At 42.1% G+C, this 16,096-nt stretch overlaps 1 protein-coding gene across 7 annotated transcripts in view; it reads right to left on the bottom strand.

Annotated features, from left to right (window-relative positions):
* Positions 1 to 16,096, bottom strand: part of arhgap17a (Rho GTPase activating protein 17a) — a 36,555-nt gene that overhangs the window by 8,362 nt on the left and 12,097 nt on the right. For 6 of the 7 annotated variants that reach the window (XM_086303031.1, XM_086303027.1, XM_086303029.1 and 3 more), the window contains exons 3-16: positions 11,444 to 11,548; positions 11,206 to 11,238; positions 10,701 to 10,777; positions 9,865 to 9,976; positions 9,221 to 9,297; positions 8,932 to 9,049; positions 8,189 to 8,257; positions 7,933 to 8,014; positions 6,232 to 6,359; positions 3,830 to 3,941; positions 3,464 to 3,545; positions 2,975 to 3,055; positions 2,769 to 2,882; positions 2,466 to 2,557 (exon numbers count right to left, since the gene is read on the bottom strand). In XM_086303031.1, coding sequence (XP_086159157.1) covers positions 2,466 to 2,557; positions 2,769 to 2,882; positions 2,975 to 3,055; positions 3,464 to 3,545; positions 3,830 to 3,941; positions 6,232 to 6,359; positions 7,933 to 8,014; positions 8,189 to 8,257; positions 8,932 to 9,049; positions 9,221 to 9,297; positions 9,865 to 9,976; positions 10,701 to 10,777; positions 11,206 to 11,238; positions 11,444 to 11,548 — 1,282 coding nt within the window. The remainder of the gene's footprint in view (positions 1 to 2,465; positions 2,558 to 2,768; positions 2,883 to 2,974; positions 3,056 to 3,463; positions 3,546 to 3,829; positions 3,942 to 6,231; positions 6,360 to 7,932; positions 8,015 to 8,188; positions 8,258 to 8,931; positions 9,050 to 9,220; positions 9,298 to 9,864; positions 9,977 to 10,700; positions 10,778 to 11,205; positions 11,239 to 11,443; positions 11,549 to 16,096) is intronic. The other variant, XM_086303030.1, reaches the window with a different exon arrangement.

The raw sequence follows: 16,096 nt of genomic DNA, 5'->3' as shown, positions 1-16,096 counted from the left end.
CAATTCAAATTTAACTGAACGAAATTAAGAATCAAAGATTTGCCTGAAAGTGTTTGTCTACAGACTGTGAAAGGAGTTTCCACAAACAGAGTCAGCAATTTACCAAAGTCCTTATTATTGTGAGGTGATAGCTCCCACTGTTTCATCATCCCTCTCTGTATGTGCACCAGAGATGCTCAATTATGGCAACACTAGTAATATATCATCTCTGCCTAAGATACAGGCCCTCAACAGAGACTATAAGAGAGGCTTTAACTAACCTGCCTGTGCAACCCAGACAAATATGCAGCTGCCTCAGAACTTTACATACAGTGGGGCAAAAAAGTATTTAGTCAGCCACCGATTGTGCAAGTTCCCCCACTTAAAATGATGACAGAGGTCAGTAATTTGCACCAGAGGTACACTTCAACTGTGAGAGACAGAATGTGAAAAAAAAAATCCATGAATTCACATGGTAGGATTTGTAAAGAATTTATTCGTAAATCAGGGTGGAAAATAAGTATTTGGTCACCTCAAACATGGAAAATCTCTGGCTCTCACAGACCTGTAACGTCTTCTGTAAGAAGCTTTTCTGTCCCCCACTCGTTACCTGTATGAATGGCACCTGTTTGAACTCATCATCTGTATAAAAGACACCTGTCCACAGCCTCAAACAGTCAGACTCCAAACTCCGCCATGGCCAAGACCAAAGAGCTTTCGAAGGACACCAGGAAAAGTATTGTAGACCTGCACCAGACTGGGAAGAGTGAATCTACAATAGGCAAGCAGCTTGGTGTGAAAAATCAACTGTGGGAGCAATCATCAGAAAATGGAAGACATACAAGACCACTGATAATCTCCCTCGATCTGGGGCTCCACGCAAGATCTCATCCCGTGGGGTCAAAATGATCATGAGAACGGTGAGCAAAGATCCCAGAACCACACGGGGGGACCTGGTGAATGACCTGCAGAGAGCTGGGACCAAAGTAACAAAGGTCACCATCAGTAACACACTACAACGGCAGGGAATCAAATCCCGCAGTGCCAGACGTGTTCCGCTGCTGAAGCCAGTGCATGTCCAGGCCCATCTGAAGTTTGCCAGAGAGCACATGGATGATACAGCAGAGGATTGGGAGAATGTCATGTGGTCAGATGAAACCAAAGTAGAACTTTTTGGTATAAACTCAACTCGTCGTGTTTGGAGGAAGAAGAATACTGAGTTGCATCCCAAGAACACCATACCTACTGTGAAGCATGGGGGTGGGAACATCATGCTATGGGGCTGTTTTTCTGCCAAGGGGACAGGACGACTGATCCGTGTTAAGGACAGAATGAATGGGGCCATGTATCGTGAGATTTTGAGCCAAAACCTCCTTCCATCAGTGAGAACTTTGAAGATGAAACGAGGCTGGGTCTTCCAACATGACAATGATCCAAAACACACCGCCCGGGCAACAAAGGAGTGGCTCCGTAAGAAGCATTTGAAAGTCCTGGAGTGGCCTAGCCAGTCTCCAGACCTCAACCCCATAGAAAATCTGTGGCGGGAGTTGAAAGTCCGTGTTGCTCGGCGACAGCCCCAAAACATCACTGCTCTCGAGAAGATCTGCATGGAGGAATGGGCCAAAATACCAGCTACTGTGTGTGCAAACCTGGTAAAGACCTATAGTAAACGTTTGACCTCTGTTATTGCCAACAAAGGTTATGTTACAAAGTATTGAGTTGTATTTTTGTTATTGACCAAATACTTATTTTCCACCCTAATTTACGAATAAATTCTTTACAAATCCTACCATGTGGATTCATGGATTTTTTTTCACATTCTGTCTCTCACAGTTGAAGTGTACCTCTGGTGCAAATTACTGACCTCTGTCATCATTTTAGGTGGGGGAACTTGCACAATCGGTGGCTGACTAAATACTTTTTTGCCCCACTGTACATCCAACATCAGTATGGATGTCATGGTATTTCTGGCTTTTCATGATTTTGTTAAACAGTTTTTTTCCAGGATGCAATGAATGCACACCATCCATCCTTAATGACTTTAAAAAACAAGAATTGGATGAACAAGTCTTTGGGATTTTCTGGAATCCACCAAAAGCACCTGGTCGAGGTGTGACTCTCTAAGATATTAGTGGGGGCGTGTGTGTTTATTTAACCCAGCATGTAAACTACTGACTCTGTTACATATTAACAGTAAGAGGGAGTTTTACTTTCATTTAGTTCTTCAGTTCACTGGATTTGGTGAGTGTTTAAAGCAACTTGTATGTATAAGACATCTTCCAGCCAGCCTCTAAAGTACGAAAACTGTTTGACCTTGGTCATCTTATCTCAGTCCCCTTTCACTCCTGATTATCGGCCTTGCAAGGCAATCAATATCAGCTGCCTTCCCCATGACTGCCGTATATACTGATAGGACTAATGGCTTCAAAGAAGGTAAATAAGGTCAGACTGAAAATAAGCAGCTATAGAGGAAACCCAAGACCTACCCTCAGGAAAGAACCAGTCAGCATGTTGGATAATGGGCTCAACAATGGCCACCACGTGCACAGAGGTAGCTGCAGCCATCTCAGCCAGACTCCTGGGTGTGCATACATAGATGTGCAAAAATTAGATGCTTTCTGACATAATGAGGGATGAACTGAAATAAGCTTAAATAACAGACTATCGTTTCTACGTTTTCTTCACCACCCTAGACTAGGCTCTGACCTCCCAGACACTGTTACATCTCCCTTGTTTTAAACATGACTGACAAGTAAGCTGCAACAGATTATTCTGTCTTGCCCGCTCACCCTTCAGTCTTGGCCCAGAGCAAATTGGGTCCCAGGACAATGGAAATGTTGCTAGGGGTCATTTTGTTCTGCTCGCTCTCCTGAGCCAGTTTGGCTAAAAACTTCACCAGATACCTAAAAGAAAACACGGAGGGCAGAGAGCTGAGAATAGTCTTGCGTGACAGACAAAAGCAAAATCAGTCCCTATGTAGGTTTCAGCGACTGACCTCAGGTTGTTTTTGTTGTTCTTTGGTAGTTTATCACATACAACCCAGAGCGCCTGGAGCCGTTTGTCTGGGTCTGACACACTAGAATGATAGAAGAAAGTAGATAAATAACAGCACAGCTCATTATTTATGGAAGACATAAGAAGCCAAAAATATACATAAAAATATGTATTTCAAATCCACCAAAATAAAGCATTAAAATTTAATTATTTATAGGTTTCACATGGCAAATTTAAAATTGTTTATATAAACTACCCTGCTTTTATTTTAATCAAATTCATTTGAGAGTTTTTGTCATCATTCTCACTTCTCACATTATACAGGAAACTTAAAGAAGCATATTAAAAACCTTTGATTACAAGTTTATTTATCAACTTTTGAAGTTTCCGTCCTTTATAATTGCTGGTGTAATCTCCAGATGGCAAGTAAAACTTGAATCTGTCATGTGCTGTGCAAAGATAGATTGAGCAGGACTATTTAGAGCCTTGCCTGGATGCCTGGATCCATTCATCATAAAGCTGGAAGGTCATTAGAGGTTCAGGGAGTTCCCTCAGGTAGGACTTTAGTGCTCCTGTAACCACACATGTGCACAATAGTTTTATTTAAAAACACTATTACAGGCAAAAATGTAGATGAAATAAAATCGAGCCGCTACGCCATTTATCAGTTAGAATCGTGAAGAGTGAAACTGAACTATCCCTGAGTTTGTCACTGAAATATGAAGAAGAAAAGACAAAGTTTGAAAGAAACATTAATTATAATAAACAGCAAATATTTGCTTGCTTTTTAGATTTTGGTCCAAATTTTACACTAAGAGATACAACAGCTGAAGAACGGTGCCGGTTTGGAACGTACCAGCGACAGCGTGGGGGTCAGAGTAGAACTCCTCCAGCTGTGAAGTGGAACAGTCGAGCGCCGCCTTTAGCTTCTTTAACTTGGATGCCCCTGCTGCAATTCTGAATAGACCCTGACACACACACACACACACACACACACACACACACACACACACACACAGTTACAGACGGACTCTGTATCCACTACGTATACTCCCTCTGCCAGCTGCACACAATGAAACCTTAAAGCAGGCAAACAAACACACCCACCAGTCACAGCATAGCGAGCTATTTACTTTACACATAAACAAAGGCTGTCTTCACACCATAATGACACAGACTGGGCTCACAGAGGAATGAATCAGGAAACAAATAATGTGCTTTGGAGTTAACACTTGCCCTCTTTCCTCCCTCCCTTTTTACACAATCACAGGGGAAACAAAACCTTCTGATTTATGGACAGGAGACGACCACGTCCCAGCACATTGTATTCTAAATTTGTATCAGGGTGGAGAGACGTAAACATTTCATGTCTATTCGCGTTCATCATAACATGGCGACCATTTCTCTGGAACAGCGTTACGGAAAATCATTTGCAATTTGCCCATCTCCTTAGATGTTCGTGTAAACAAACAATTAAAAGCTTAGTTTCAATTTTCTCAATGACCAGTCGAGCCGTTTATGCCACTTCTAATTAAAATGCCAGCATTACTTTTAGTTCACTGGTTAAAACGAGTAATAAAGTAAAAGCCAATAAGCTCATCAAACTAGATAAGAATTGATTTCTAAAACGAGCATCGACAACCTATCAAAAGCATTAAAAAGAGGCTGTACTAAAACCTCTTATAGAAATCAAACTTTGGCGGGAGCACACTGAGTAAATGCAGAACAACATGGAAGTCTGTGCTTTCTTAAAGCGATATGTCATCCCTGATAGGTTCCAGTCTGATAAAGAGCACAGAAACTGCCCTCACCATAGTAAGTGTTCACTGCGGTATGATGCTAATAAGATTGCTGTTCTTATTTATTTGGCTTAAGTGCAGCTGTTGACAAGACCGATCCCAAAATCCTCGCTCACTCTCTGGAGCAGTGCGTCTACGTTTTTCCAATAACGTTCTTGAGTGGTTTAGATCACATATCAGCACCTTTGGAGATCAGCTGTCAAACAGTCGTAACACTTCCTGTGGTTCTGCACGGGCAGTTGTCTCGATCAGTTACTGTTCTCATCATGCATGCTGCCACTTGGCAACCCTATGAGACAGCAAAGCACTAATCACCGTAGTTATGCAGCTGATACATGCTACATGCTAGATGACAACTCCCTTATTGCACTATTTCCAACTGATATTAACAAACGGACGAGCACATTTTAAACAAGCAAAACAGCAACAAGACAAAAATGGAAATTCTTCTAAAGCTGCTTTGGGCTGCTCCCTTATACACTGTTCAACTGCCCCTTAAGGCAAATATCTAATCATAAGTCAGCAAATGAATTAATTTATGTGCATAGACATGATTAAGATGACCCGCTGAAGGTCAAATGAAGCATCAAGGCAGTTTAAGTGGCAGATGGGCTGGTCTGAGTATTTCACAAACTGCTGATCTGCTGGCATTTTCCACCACAGTGCCACAAGTCGAATGACACAACCATGCTAACAGAGAAGCAACAGTAACTCAAATAACCACTCATTACAACCACTCCATGCAGAAGAGCATCTCTGAACCTTGAACCCGATGAGCTACAGCTGCAGAAAGCCACACTCGGCACCACCCCTGTCAGCTAAGAACAGGACACAGAGGCTACATTTCATAAGAGAAAAACATGGCCTGGTCCAATGAGTCTTGTTTTCTATTGCAACATTTGGATGGTGAATCGGATGTAAAAAACACTGTTTCAGGATGGTGGTGTAATGTTTGAGGGATATTTTTGGGCCACTTAGTACAGCTGAACATTGTTTAAATGCCACAGCTTGAGTATTGTTGCTGACCTTCCTTTATGAACACGGTGTACCCATTTTCTGTTAGCTGCTTCCAGCAGGATAATGCTCCACGCCACAAAGTTCAAATCATGTCAAACTGGTTTCTTGAACGTGACAATGACTTCACTGTACTCAAATCACAGTCACCAGATCGCAATCTAATGGAGCACGTTTGGGATGTTGTTTAATGGGAGATTCATATCATGGATGCACAGCCAAGAAATCTGCAGCAACTATGTGATGCTATCATGTCAATATGAACCAAAATCTTTGAGGAAGGTTGCGAGCACCTTACTGAATCTCGGCCATAAAGCAACCACTTACTAATAAGGTTTAACTGAAAGGATCTGGTGACCGTATATCTTACTTCGATGATCCAAAGCACTTAAATTTCAATCAGTATCTCGTCTTCACTCCCTGCCACAATCTATAACTTCCATACCTCTTCCTTCATGCCCGTCTCTAGAAGCATCATGACACAAGCCTCTATTGGCAGGGCGATCTCCCTCCCACTCCTTTTCAGGTGTTCATCCAAACCAGTGCCAAACGCCGGCTTTTCCGTCCATGAATCTGAATGTAAAGAGAGTTAATAATAAATAGAGAGGAGAAGAAAGGAGCAAAGAGTGGAATTAGAAACACATGAAAGACCAGATTATTATAATTGTAAAATACATATAAGTGTGAGTAAGGCCTGTTACTGGTTTGGATGGTAGATATCTGGGTCAAAAACTTCCCTTTGGGCCATTTTGTTAAAAAAAAACAAAACAAAACAAAAAAAAACTCCCCCTACAAGGTGTCGCCAAATAATAACCACAGGCTCTCAGCCAACAGAAGTGACTGTTCTGTAATCTTTATGTGTTTATGAGCGAGTGTGAGCACGTGAGCTTAAAGGCAAGTAAGGAGGGAGGGCCGGGGAAAGAATTTTGGGGTGGTGTGGGGCGCTCCAAAACCAGGTGGGTGTGTGTGGAGCTCATGAGTCATTGCCACATGCTGGGAGACCAGGCTAGTCTGTGTAAGACCACATGCGTTTAATGCAGAAAAAACAAACTCCTTGAACAAGACACAGCTAAAGAGTGCACGTAAGATGAAAACAAACTGAGAGGAGACATCACAATCCTAAAATTCTCAGAGTCGAGGACTGTTGTTTAATGTCAGGACCCCTTTAAAGGTATAGTCAGTCATTTTTAGAGTTTATTTAATAGAAAAGAAAAATACCGTACTCATAAATATGATTATTTATTACATTTTCCAAAAAACTGAACTTAGAATTAACCCATTAAATATACAAAGGAGCGGGCACAGACTGGTGGAAGCCCCGCCATCTTCAACAACAACAGCTAAGTGAGCTTTCCTGACTCATCACACTGCTTTGGATACCTTTTTCAAAGTTTTGCAGTCTCCTCCTCTCCCCGTGAATAGACGAGGATGAGCAGCTGAGGTAAACAGCGCACTGACCGCCTACACACTACAGATGAACGGCAGCCAGAGTTGTTTGTCCTAAAACGGCCACCGTAGCTAGAGGCATGGAGTTAATATGCAAAATACTCCAAAATATTTAATTAACACATATCCATTTTCATTTTATTCCTGATCTATTGCTAAGTGTTGATAATATTCAACTATGTTATAATAAATAGTAATAGAAACAGGGCCAAGTGATTGTCCTAGAGCAGCCAGCGTCGTTAAGATTATGCACTCGAATCTGACAAGGTAAGAAGACAGAATTCAGTTGACTGCAATCTGTAATCTATTGACCATCTAGTGGTGATATTTTACACGCTGTACCTTTAACAATGTCAAAACGTGGGGAAGAAAAAGAGATTGGCGGGATGTAACTGAAAGCAGCGGTTTTGGATTTCTAGAGTCAGCTGAGAATGAAAACTTGATTCTCCTCATTGCAAGTCAGGACACATATGAGTGAATTTCCATGTAAAGTAGATATTTAAAAGGGGGAGCCAAAAAAACGGGTAAAACAGAGGTTGCTGCTGGGAAGGAGGTACAGGAGGTTCCTCCAAGAAATAAGCAAAAGGGTCACGTCACATGTTATGCATGGGAAAGTGACTTTTATTTTCCCCATAACAACGTTGCACTATTTTGTGCTAAACAGGTGTGTGTGCTTAAAGCATGTTTGCATATCTTATACCTTGCTGAGCCTGGATGGTTGGCAAGACAGTCTCCAGAACAGTGAGAGACTTTCTGTGGTAATCTGCCTGAGCTTCTAAGAGCTACAGAAACAGAGAGACACACACAGCAGAATAATAAGAGCAGTAAAGTACATGACAGCAAAGTAAATACAAACAGCTTGCCAAGCATCCGCCCCACAGCTACTCTGCAGCTGTGAATGTTCCCACGGAAAGTCATGCAACAACAGCGCTGGCTTGTTGACACAGTGAACTCACCGTTACGAAATAGTGGGCATAGTCGCCTTCTTTTGAGAAAAAACTGTACATGTCGGCAGCAAGCTGATCCTGTTGTAGAAGAAACAAAAAGGCATGATGTTAGATATATAAAGATGATGTTAAGTTATCATTTATAAGGGAAAACAGGGGAATTAGTGAGGCTATTAAAGAGGATCATATCTACTAATGTCATCCCTCGAATGGAAAAGTGCTTCAGGTGGCACAAGTTCAGGCGTCAGTGGCCGGTTAAGCTTCGCACGACTCATAAATCCTAAGTTTTACAGAAAGTTCTGTACTTCCTGGACAGAAACACACATCATGGAGTCATGACACTAAAGTCACCAGTGACTCAGTTCAGTAGATTCACACAAACACACAGAGAGCTGACAGGACAGAGTCAGTTTGCATGCGTCAGCAAACCGGCCATTCCAAGGGTCTTGGAATGTCCAGTTGTTGCTCTAATGAGTTTACTCCCAGGCCTATTTCCAGTTTCTTTTACTCAGATCACTTTAACTCTGCTATGTGATTGCTTTTAAGCCCAAGTAGTCTTAAACACAACAAGTAGCCATGAATAAAGTAGTCTACATTTAATGGCATCAGTTGAGTTACATTATCAATCAGGTCATGACCTTGCAAGTGGCATTTCTTCGATACGGTCCTGATTTGATGATTTGACATGACTGGTAGTTTGCCTTGATATAGACTTGCAGAAATGAATCAGTATGTTTGCACATAAAGATTACCTTGCAAAGCTCCACTTTGTTCATGGCCTCATCCACCTCTTCCTTGAGTAAGTCAGCCTTGGCCGTCAGTGCTTGAGTGTTTGTTCCTGAGATTATTGACTTGGTTGCCTGCAACCATCTGAATACGGAAAGAAAAGAGGAAAAAGCAGGAAATGCAGACGGCAATCTGAAATGTGGGCACTGTAAAAAAGTTAATGCCTGTGAATAAATGTGATTTATGCTACTGTGTTAGCAGTTCCAGGTATTTTAGAATGCATCGCCTAACAAGCAGAAAGACATTCAGACACACCTTGCTCTGGCAGAATCATAGTCCAACACCAGTTTGGCCAGCTGTTTCCTCTGCTTCAGGATGTTAGGGATTTCCACCTAAATGAATGGTTAAAACACACCAAGCTTAAGAAAATATACCTCTGAAGAAGACCTGCAAGGCACTGCCACTGATTTTCCTGCATGACTATTGGAGGTTTAATAAAATATGGTAATTGTTAAATGGACTGGTTCTTATATAGCACTATTGTACTCTAGTTACTAACTCAGAACAGCTTTAAAAAACGTCTCATTCACTCATCCACACAAGCACTTTTTCTATGCCTAAGTGCTTACTATCCAACATTCACACTCTTGTGAATTGATCAGGAGCAACTCGGGGTTCAGTATCTAGGACAAGGATACTTTGGCTAGTGTTATGAGGGCTGGGATGTTTCGAAAAACACAGGACAATCACCATAATGGGTCACTGCTCTAGCAACTAGCTGCTTTTTACTAAAAAGCTTTCGTTCATTTGGAGTTGGGCAGCACAAAGCAAGAGAAAATTAATCATATAAAGTATAAATGACACCAGTTAAAGTGGAGAAATGGGTGCAGCTGATATTTTAGCCATTCAAAAAGCAGTTCCTTTATATTAAGTTAATATTAATGCGTAGGGTTTCTGACCTCGGCTAACTGGCTAAGTGGATCCAGAACGTCCTTCTCTATCTGCAGCTCATGTTGCATCAGCTCTGATGCCAGACGATTCTCTGCATCTCCGCACACCTCCATCATTTTCCTATTGACAAGCACATGAAGAGAGAGAGAGACAGGCCTGTTAAAATCAAGCAAAGTCACACATATGCCTCATTAACATATCCGCACTAACAGATGTGGATGTTAGGTCTTCTGTAACCAGTGTAATCACACGTGTTCTTTGCAAAATGGAATTTACATAACAACACAGAAGGACCACAGTCTGCGTAACCAGGCCTTCATCTGTCCACAGCCAACAGCTGAGAACAAAACCAGGTCACTGATGTCATCATTTGTAGCCGCTCAAAGCCAGGAGCACAAAGTGACCTAGTGACACTTTATCTACGAGTGAATCAGTTTTGAGCTGCAGTTTTCCCAGATATGAAACCTATAAGCCTTGACACGAGAAACAGCGAGTTCCAGATATCAATAAAACTGTTGGCATGATTGAATCACATGTGCAAGCAGACTCTCATACTTCCCCTTCCTTATTCTTTCCAGACAGACTCATAGCTGCAGTGTAGATTTGTAGACATCTACTTTCTAGATCCTCAACTACTCTGCGTATGAGCGCCAGAATAGCTGATCTGATTCTTCTGTAAGGGAACTGCTGAAAGCCCCTGACAGACAAACAGAACCGGGAAGGCCGCTTACCCTGAATGTGAGACCTTGCATTTCACACTCTCTGGGGTGCTTCTGCTCTATATCGGCAACCGTTGCCCAGACAAGGCAATTAGATTTCTGGTGTCAATCAATCACACACTCACCCTATTAAGGAGTCTTCTCCCAACTGGCTTCCACCTTCAGTCATTGCCTGGGACAGTGCCGTAAGGGGAAGCTTTTTCTGTTGTGTGTTTAGTGGAGGAAAAAATGCAAACAGTGATTAGATGCGGGTGCACAAACACATGAACTTATGCATACAAGGTCAAGCCAATGGAAAACTGGTTTAGGACTTTCCATTGAACATATCAAGCGTAAATTCAGAAAGAGGAAGCGAGCTTTTTGAGCAGAAGAGGGAAAAAAATAGACCATGAATACAATTTAAGACGAAAACTAAGGAAGTGACACTTCTGCTAAATGACAGCTTATTTTTACAGTTATATGATTTACATCAGCGAATAAACACTGATGTGTGTGCAGCATCCTGTTTTTAATCGAGAGAATCCCCAAAGCCGAGTGTGTCATGCATAGTGAATGAAGATGACAGATGCTGGAAATGGGAAATGGAGCAAGTGGTGCTGAGGATTGGAGAAGTGGAATAAGTGCTTTTACCTGACCATTTCCTGTATAGAGGCGTGGTACAGACTGAGGTGGATATTTTGGGTGGTGTAGGGTAGAAAAACAAAACAAAAGAGAAATTATAGATTGTGCTTCCTACTGTGGACACATTCAAGGAAAAAATATATATAAATAAAAAAGAACCCGACGTGTGTGGGAGGAACAGCTAAATCCTGCAACAGCTGCTTGATTTGCTTTAACAGGTTTTATAGCCACAAGCTTGATGGCTTACATGTCTCTTCTCTGCCTCTGCACCGATGTGTCCCTGTAGACACGACACCATCTTTTTGTGTGTGTTGTGGGACACCACGCGTACCAGCTCCATGCGCCGTTCAATCTGTGCACAAGACATACAAGAAGAGATTTTAGGCAAATAAAGAGCTTTTTGCTGAGGTAGAAAGAGCACACTGAGAACACAAACACCCAAGAAATGTTATACTTTATCACAATTAGAAAAGGAGACAACCATATTTTTATTTATAAAGCGCCAAATCACCACAACAGTCGTGTCAAGGCGCTTTGTATTGTAAGGTAGACCGTACAATAACGCAACAGAGAAAAACACAATGAGCAAGCAGTTTGGTGACAGTGGGAAGGAGAAACATCCAGCAGAACCAGGCTCAGGCACTCCTTTAGAGTACTTCACATGACTCATAGCCACCACGTCATCCTCTACCTGCCTACATTTCATTTATCTTCTGATTGGCTGCCCATCCCAAACAGAAGGTTTAAACAGCAGCTGGGTGGGTCTGCAGTGATCACAGTCAGAACCAATGAGAGGGATATTAGCTGTCACTAACATTATATAGAGCCACAAGCTAAATAACTCAGAAGTGACCGACACCCAACTTCCAAGGTAACTGGAACGCAGCAATGAAGATTACAGAGAGAAAATGCAGTTGATACACAACTTGACACAGCTCTGCCCCCCACTAGCAGCTGAAGTAGCGTATGTTTACAACACTGAGCAACACTTTAAGGTAACTTGGAAAGTGCACATGTTAAATGCTAAACATTCACTATACCCGATAGCCGCTGTGGCTAATAACAGAATAATTATGCAGCAGTTAGACAGCAAAAGTGATGAATCCTGCCCATAACCTGTCAACTCAACCGATTAGCAGTTATTTGTGTCGTTTTCTGTTAAAATCCCAGACTGAAGCTGAGGAAGTCTATCAGCGGCTAGACAAGCAGTCGGAGCCAACCTCTGATAGCGTGGAAATATGATGCCAAGTAACCAGAAGCACAGCACGACCTCAGACAACAAAACTATTTTCCTCGTCTCTGCACTACCTAAGAGAACATTGAACTGTGTCACAAATACATTACACTTATGTTACTGTACGTCCACCACTGTGTTAGACAATTTAATAGTGCTGTCACTGATGTTATTGTCTGTACTGGCCTATGCAAAAACTAAACGTAGTATCAACTACGCTAGTGTCAACCACTGTAAAAGGAAAAGTGTAACCAGCCTCTTTAAAGAACTTTAGATTAATCTCATCAACCCCACTAACTTGTCATCACAACCCAACATGGCAGAGCGCCCAGCTGAGGGCTAATGAGCTCCAGCTCCATGCAGAAATATGATTTGTGATGGCCTTGTCAGGGTCAGGGGTCAAAGTTCAAGCGTGACTGATAAGGCCTGCTCCTGCGGAGCAACGCTGGAATGTTATCTTCGAAACACGTGACTCATCGGAAATGTCTTCCCAGCAGCGCCCACCGAGATGTGACCCATGGCGAGCAGCTCTTTGGCTTTGAAAAGGCTTTTTTGATTACACAGACTTTCTCCTGTTTACTCAGTTGACTCCACAGATCCACTCTGTGCCTTTAGCCTGACACCAGATATAATACTGTCATTGATTGAAGTTACAGCTATTCAGGCTGAAGGACAGAGGCCAACTGAAATGCCCCAGGGTCACTATTCACTGTGCTTGTCGTGCCAGGTGTCTGACTGCGATGGTCAGCGTCAACATTAGGCCGACTGTCGCTATGGAATGGAAGGGCTGATGGCGAGTTACTGTTCACATGTACTTAGAAGCCTGGTGAACACAGCGTGACAACGCAAGGGATTGGTTAAAGTTGGCCTTACTTGTGAAAAATGGGAAAGCAACTTCACAGAACAGGTTTCTACTGAAGTGAGAAATCAGAACTCTATAAATGTCTCAAAGCGCTAAACATGCACTTACGAGATGTTCAAATTATAAAGGGGAACAGTGAGATCTAGACGGTAACACGAGCAGAAATGGAGGGAGGCGACTTCAGGAGGAGGATAAACCAAATACCGCACAATTGTGTTCCAAAAACAGAACGGAGTCGGAACGCAGGAACTGCACAGCAGATATCCGCCTCCGTGTGCCGCCCCTTCCCTCCCCTCTCCTTGTGCTCTTACGTCAGTACCGACCCATGGTGGCCCCCGGCATTCCTAAAACAGCTGGCTTAAATACAATCTAACCAAAACACACACATGAACACAAGGATACACGCGTTATAGGCTTGGGAACAGTGATTAGACCCAGTTCATTTAGTGCCTGGTACAAAAACATTCAGGGGATTCCCCTCCCTATGCTCTAGAAGGGCCTAAATTCCTGTGTGGGTGTATGGGAAATGTTTGGATTACATGGCAGGAACTTTCTTCCTTACATTGTTAGAAAGTGGGGCCAGAGAAAGAATAAATTATCCTGAGGAGTCTCGGCAGATCCGAAAAGAAGCTGAAAAGCAGCGGGGCGTGTTTTTTTCCCCTCCTGCCGTGTGATGAGGTCAATACTTGGTCAATCCCATGATGCGTCATAGGAAAGGGAATCCCAATAATATGTAGGACAGACAGGGAGGAAAAAGACAGACAGTGGATGTGTTTATTTATTGGTTCCTAAGAGAAATGATGTTAACATGTCTGAACATGTCCTGAAAGAGCAAAAAATAGCTTGAGATGACGCATTAAGGGTGGAATTATTCTGTAAGCCTTGGATGGGAAACAAAATATTCTTTGTTTGCAGGAGGGATCAATGACAGAAGTGTTCAAACAGGTGGCTCCGAACTTATTACACTGGCAACACGATATTTCTGAAGTACTTCTGCAGTACCCATGTGGACTGATGCTATATACAGAGAAGAAGAAATGGGCAGGCAGCTGGCACAGGAATGCTGGCTGACTCTTTCCCACCTCGGAGGATCAAGCAGAGGACCGCTTTGAGGCAATCGAGCTAAGAAAGAAGCTGACTGTAAAGAGTTGGTTAGTTTCCACAAGTACTGGACTGACAACTGAAAAGATGGAAAAGGAGAGAAACAGCTCATGATCTGAAGCATAGCACAACACCTGTCAAACATAGTGGAGGCATGTAAGGCTGCCACTGGAACTACGTCACTAAGATATACTGATAATGTGACTGCTGATAGAAGTAGCAGGATGTATTGTGAAGTGCACAGGGTTGTACTCTCTGCTCAGCTTTCAAATCCTGAAAACTGCTTGGACAACACTTCAGAGTGCAAATGGGTAATGACCCAAAGCTTACAGCAAAAGCAAGAGTTTCTCAAGGAAAAGAAGTGGGTTCTTTTCAATAGCCAACTGAGTCATGTGATCTCAGTCCAACAGCGCATGCTTTCCAGTTATTAAATACAAAACAGAATGGAGAAAGGCCCACAAATAAGCAGCAGCTGAGGACCTGGCAGAGCATCCCAAGAGAGGAAATACAGCATTTAGTGACGTCCATGGGCTCTTGACTTCAGACAGTCACAGACTCCAAAGGAATTTTATCCATCCGAAGCCTTTGAAATGTGGGTCTACATATAAAAATGGTTCTGAAAGTCTGCAATTCAATCGCACCATGTTTCATTTCAAACTCACTGTGGTGGTGTACAGAGGCAAAAAAAGATTGTGTCTTTGCTCAAATACTTTTTGAACCTGACTGCACTTTGTTCTGCATTCTGCGCCTTTCTCTTGCTTTGCATATATTCTTCTTGATTCTGTACATTTCCCCTGTTTGTTATTTTTGCCTGCTGTCTTATCATTTATATTTTATTCCTGCATAGTTGGCATTGAGCAACCACAATTTTGTTCTACATGTATAACGAATAAAGAGCTATTCTTTTCTATTCTATTTTGTTCTAATCTAAGCTGCTTCTCAGACAGTACTTCCATCATCCCTTATTACATAAAGAGATTAATCAAAGTGCCATTAATTAAAACCAAATATATTACAGACAAACTTAATAAAGACACAAATAAGTAAAACATGAACATAGGCACAATAGCAGATTAATAGTAAGCAGTGATTACGTAGGGAATTCGATTATCTCTAGCCAGACACTCAGGAACAAACTGTCCACCTTCGTCTAATGTAGGTTTGAGTCAACACTAGTGGGTTACCATGCCAACATGCAGGCTTTAACTGGATTTTATGAGTGGACAGGAGCAAAATAAACTACTAAGAATACTTGCCTGGACTTACAGTGGTCATTATTGTTATCACTGGTCCTTGTTCCTATTGGGGATGTACTAAGCAAACACATCTATGACATCTATCTATAATGAGACTTAAACTCGATATTTAACTGGAAGCTATTTAAGGATCTAAAAAAACTGGAGCACTGGTTTATCTTTACTTGTTGTTCATCCATATTCTACCAGTGGCATTTTGAGTGAGTTACAGTGGTTGCAAATGGGCACCAAGGTGTGCAACATGACAGTATAAAAAAACAAAAACATGAATGAGAATTCTTTCGACTCACTGCTTGGATACAAAGATGCAATGAGGATTTTCTTACTGCTTTGATGTGGCCACACTTACCTCTATACAGTACATCCAAACAAAGTTGTTGTTTTTTTATGAGGGTATGTATTAGAACCTCAGTGGATATTAATTAAGTGTATAGACAATCATTATGT

This window comes from Aulonocara sp. 'chitande type north' Nkhata Bay, linkage group LG8, assembly GCF_057382095.1.
Source record: "Aulonocara sp. 'chitande type north' Nkhata Bay isolate Kocher_YH1m ecotype deep benthic linkage group LG8, A_spYH_male_GT1.1, whole genome shotgun sequence".
Classification (NCBI taxonomy): Eukaryota; Metazoa; Chordata; class Actinopteri; order Cichliformes; family Cichlidae; genus Aulonocara; species Aulonocara sp. 'chitande type north' Nkhata Bay.
This window is presented reverse-complemented; position numbering and strand designations above follow the sequence as displayed.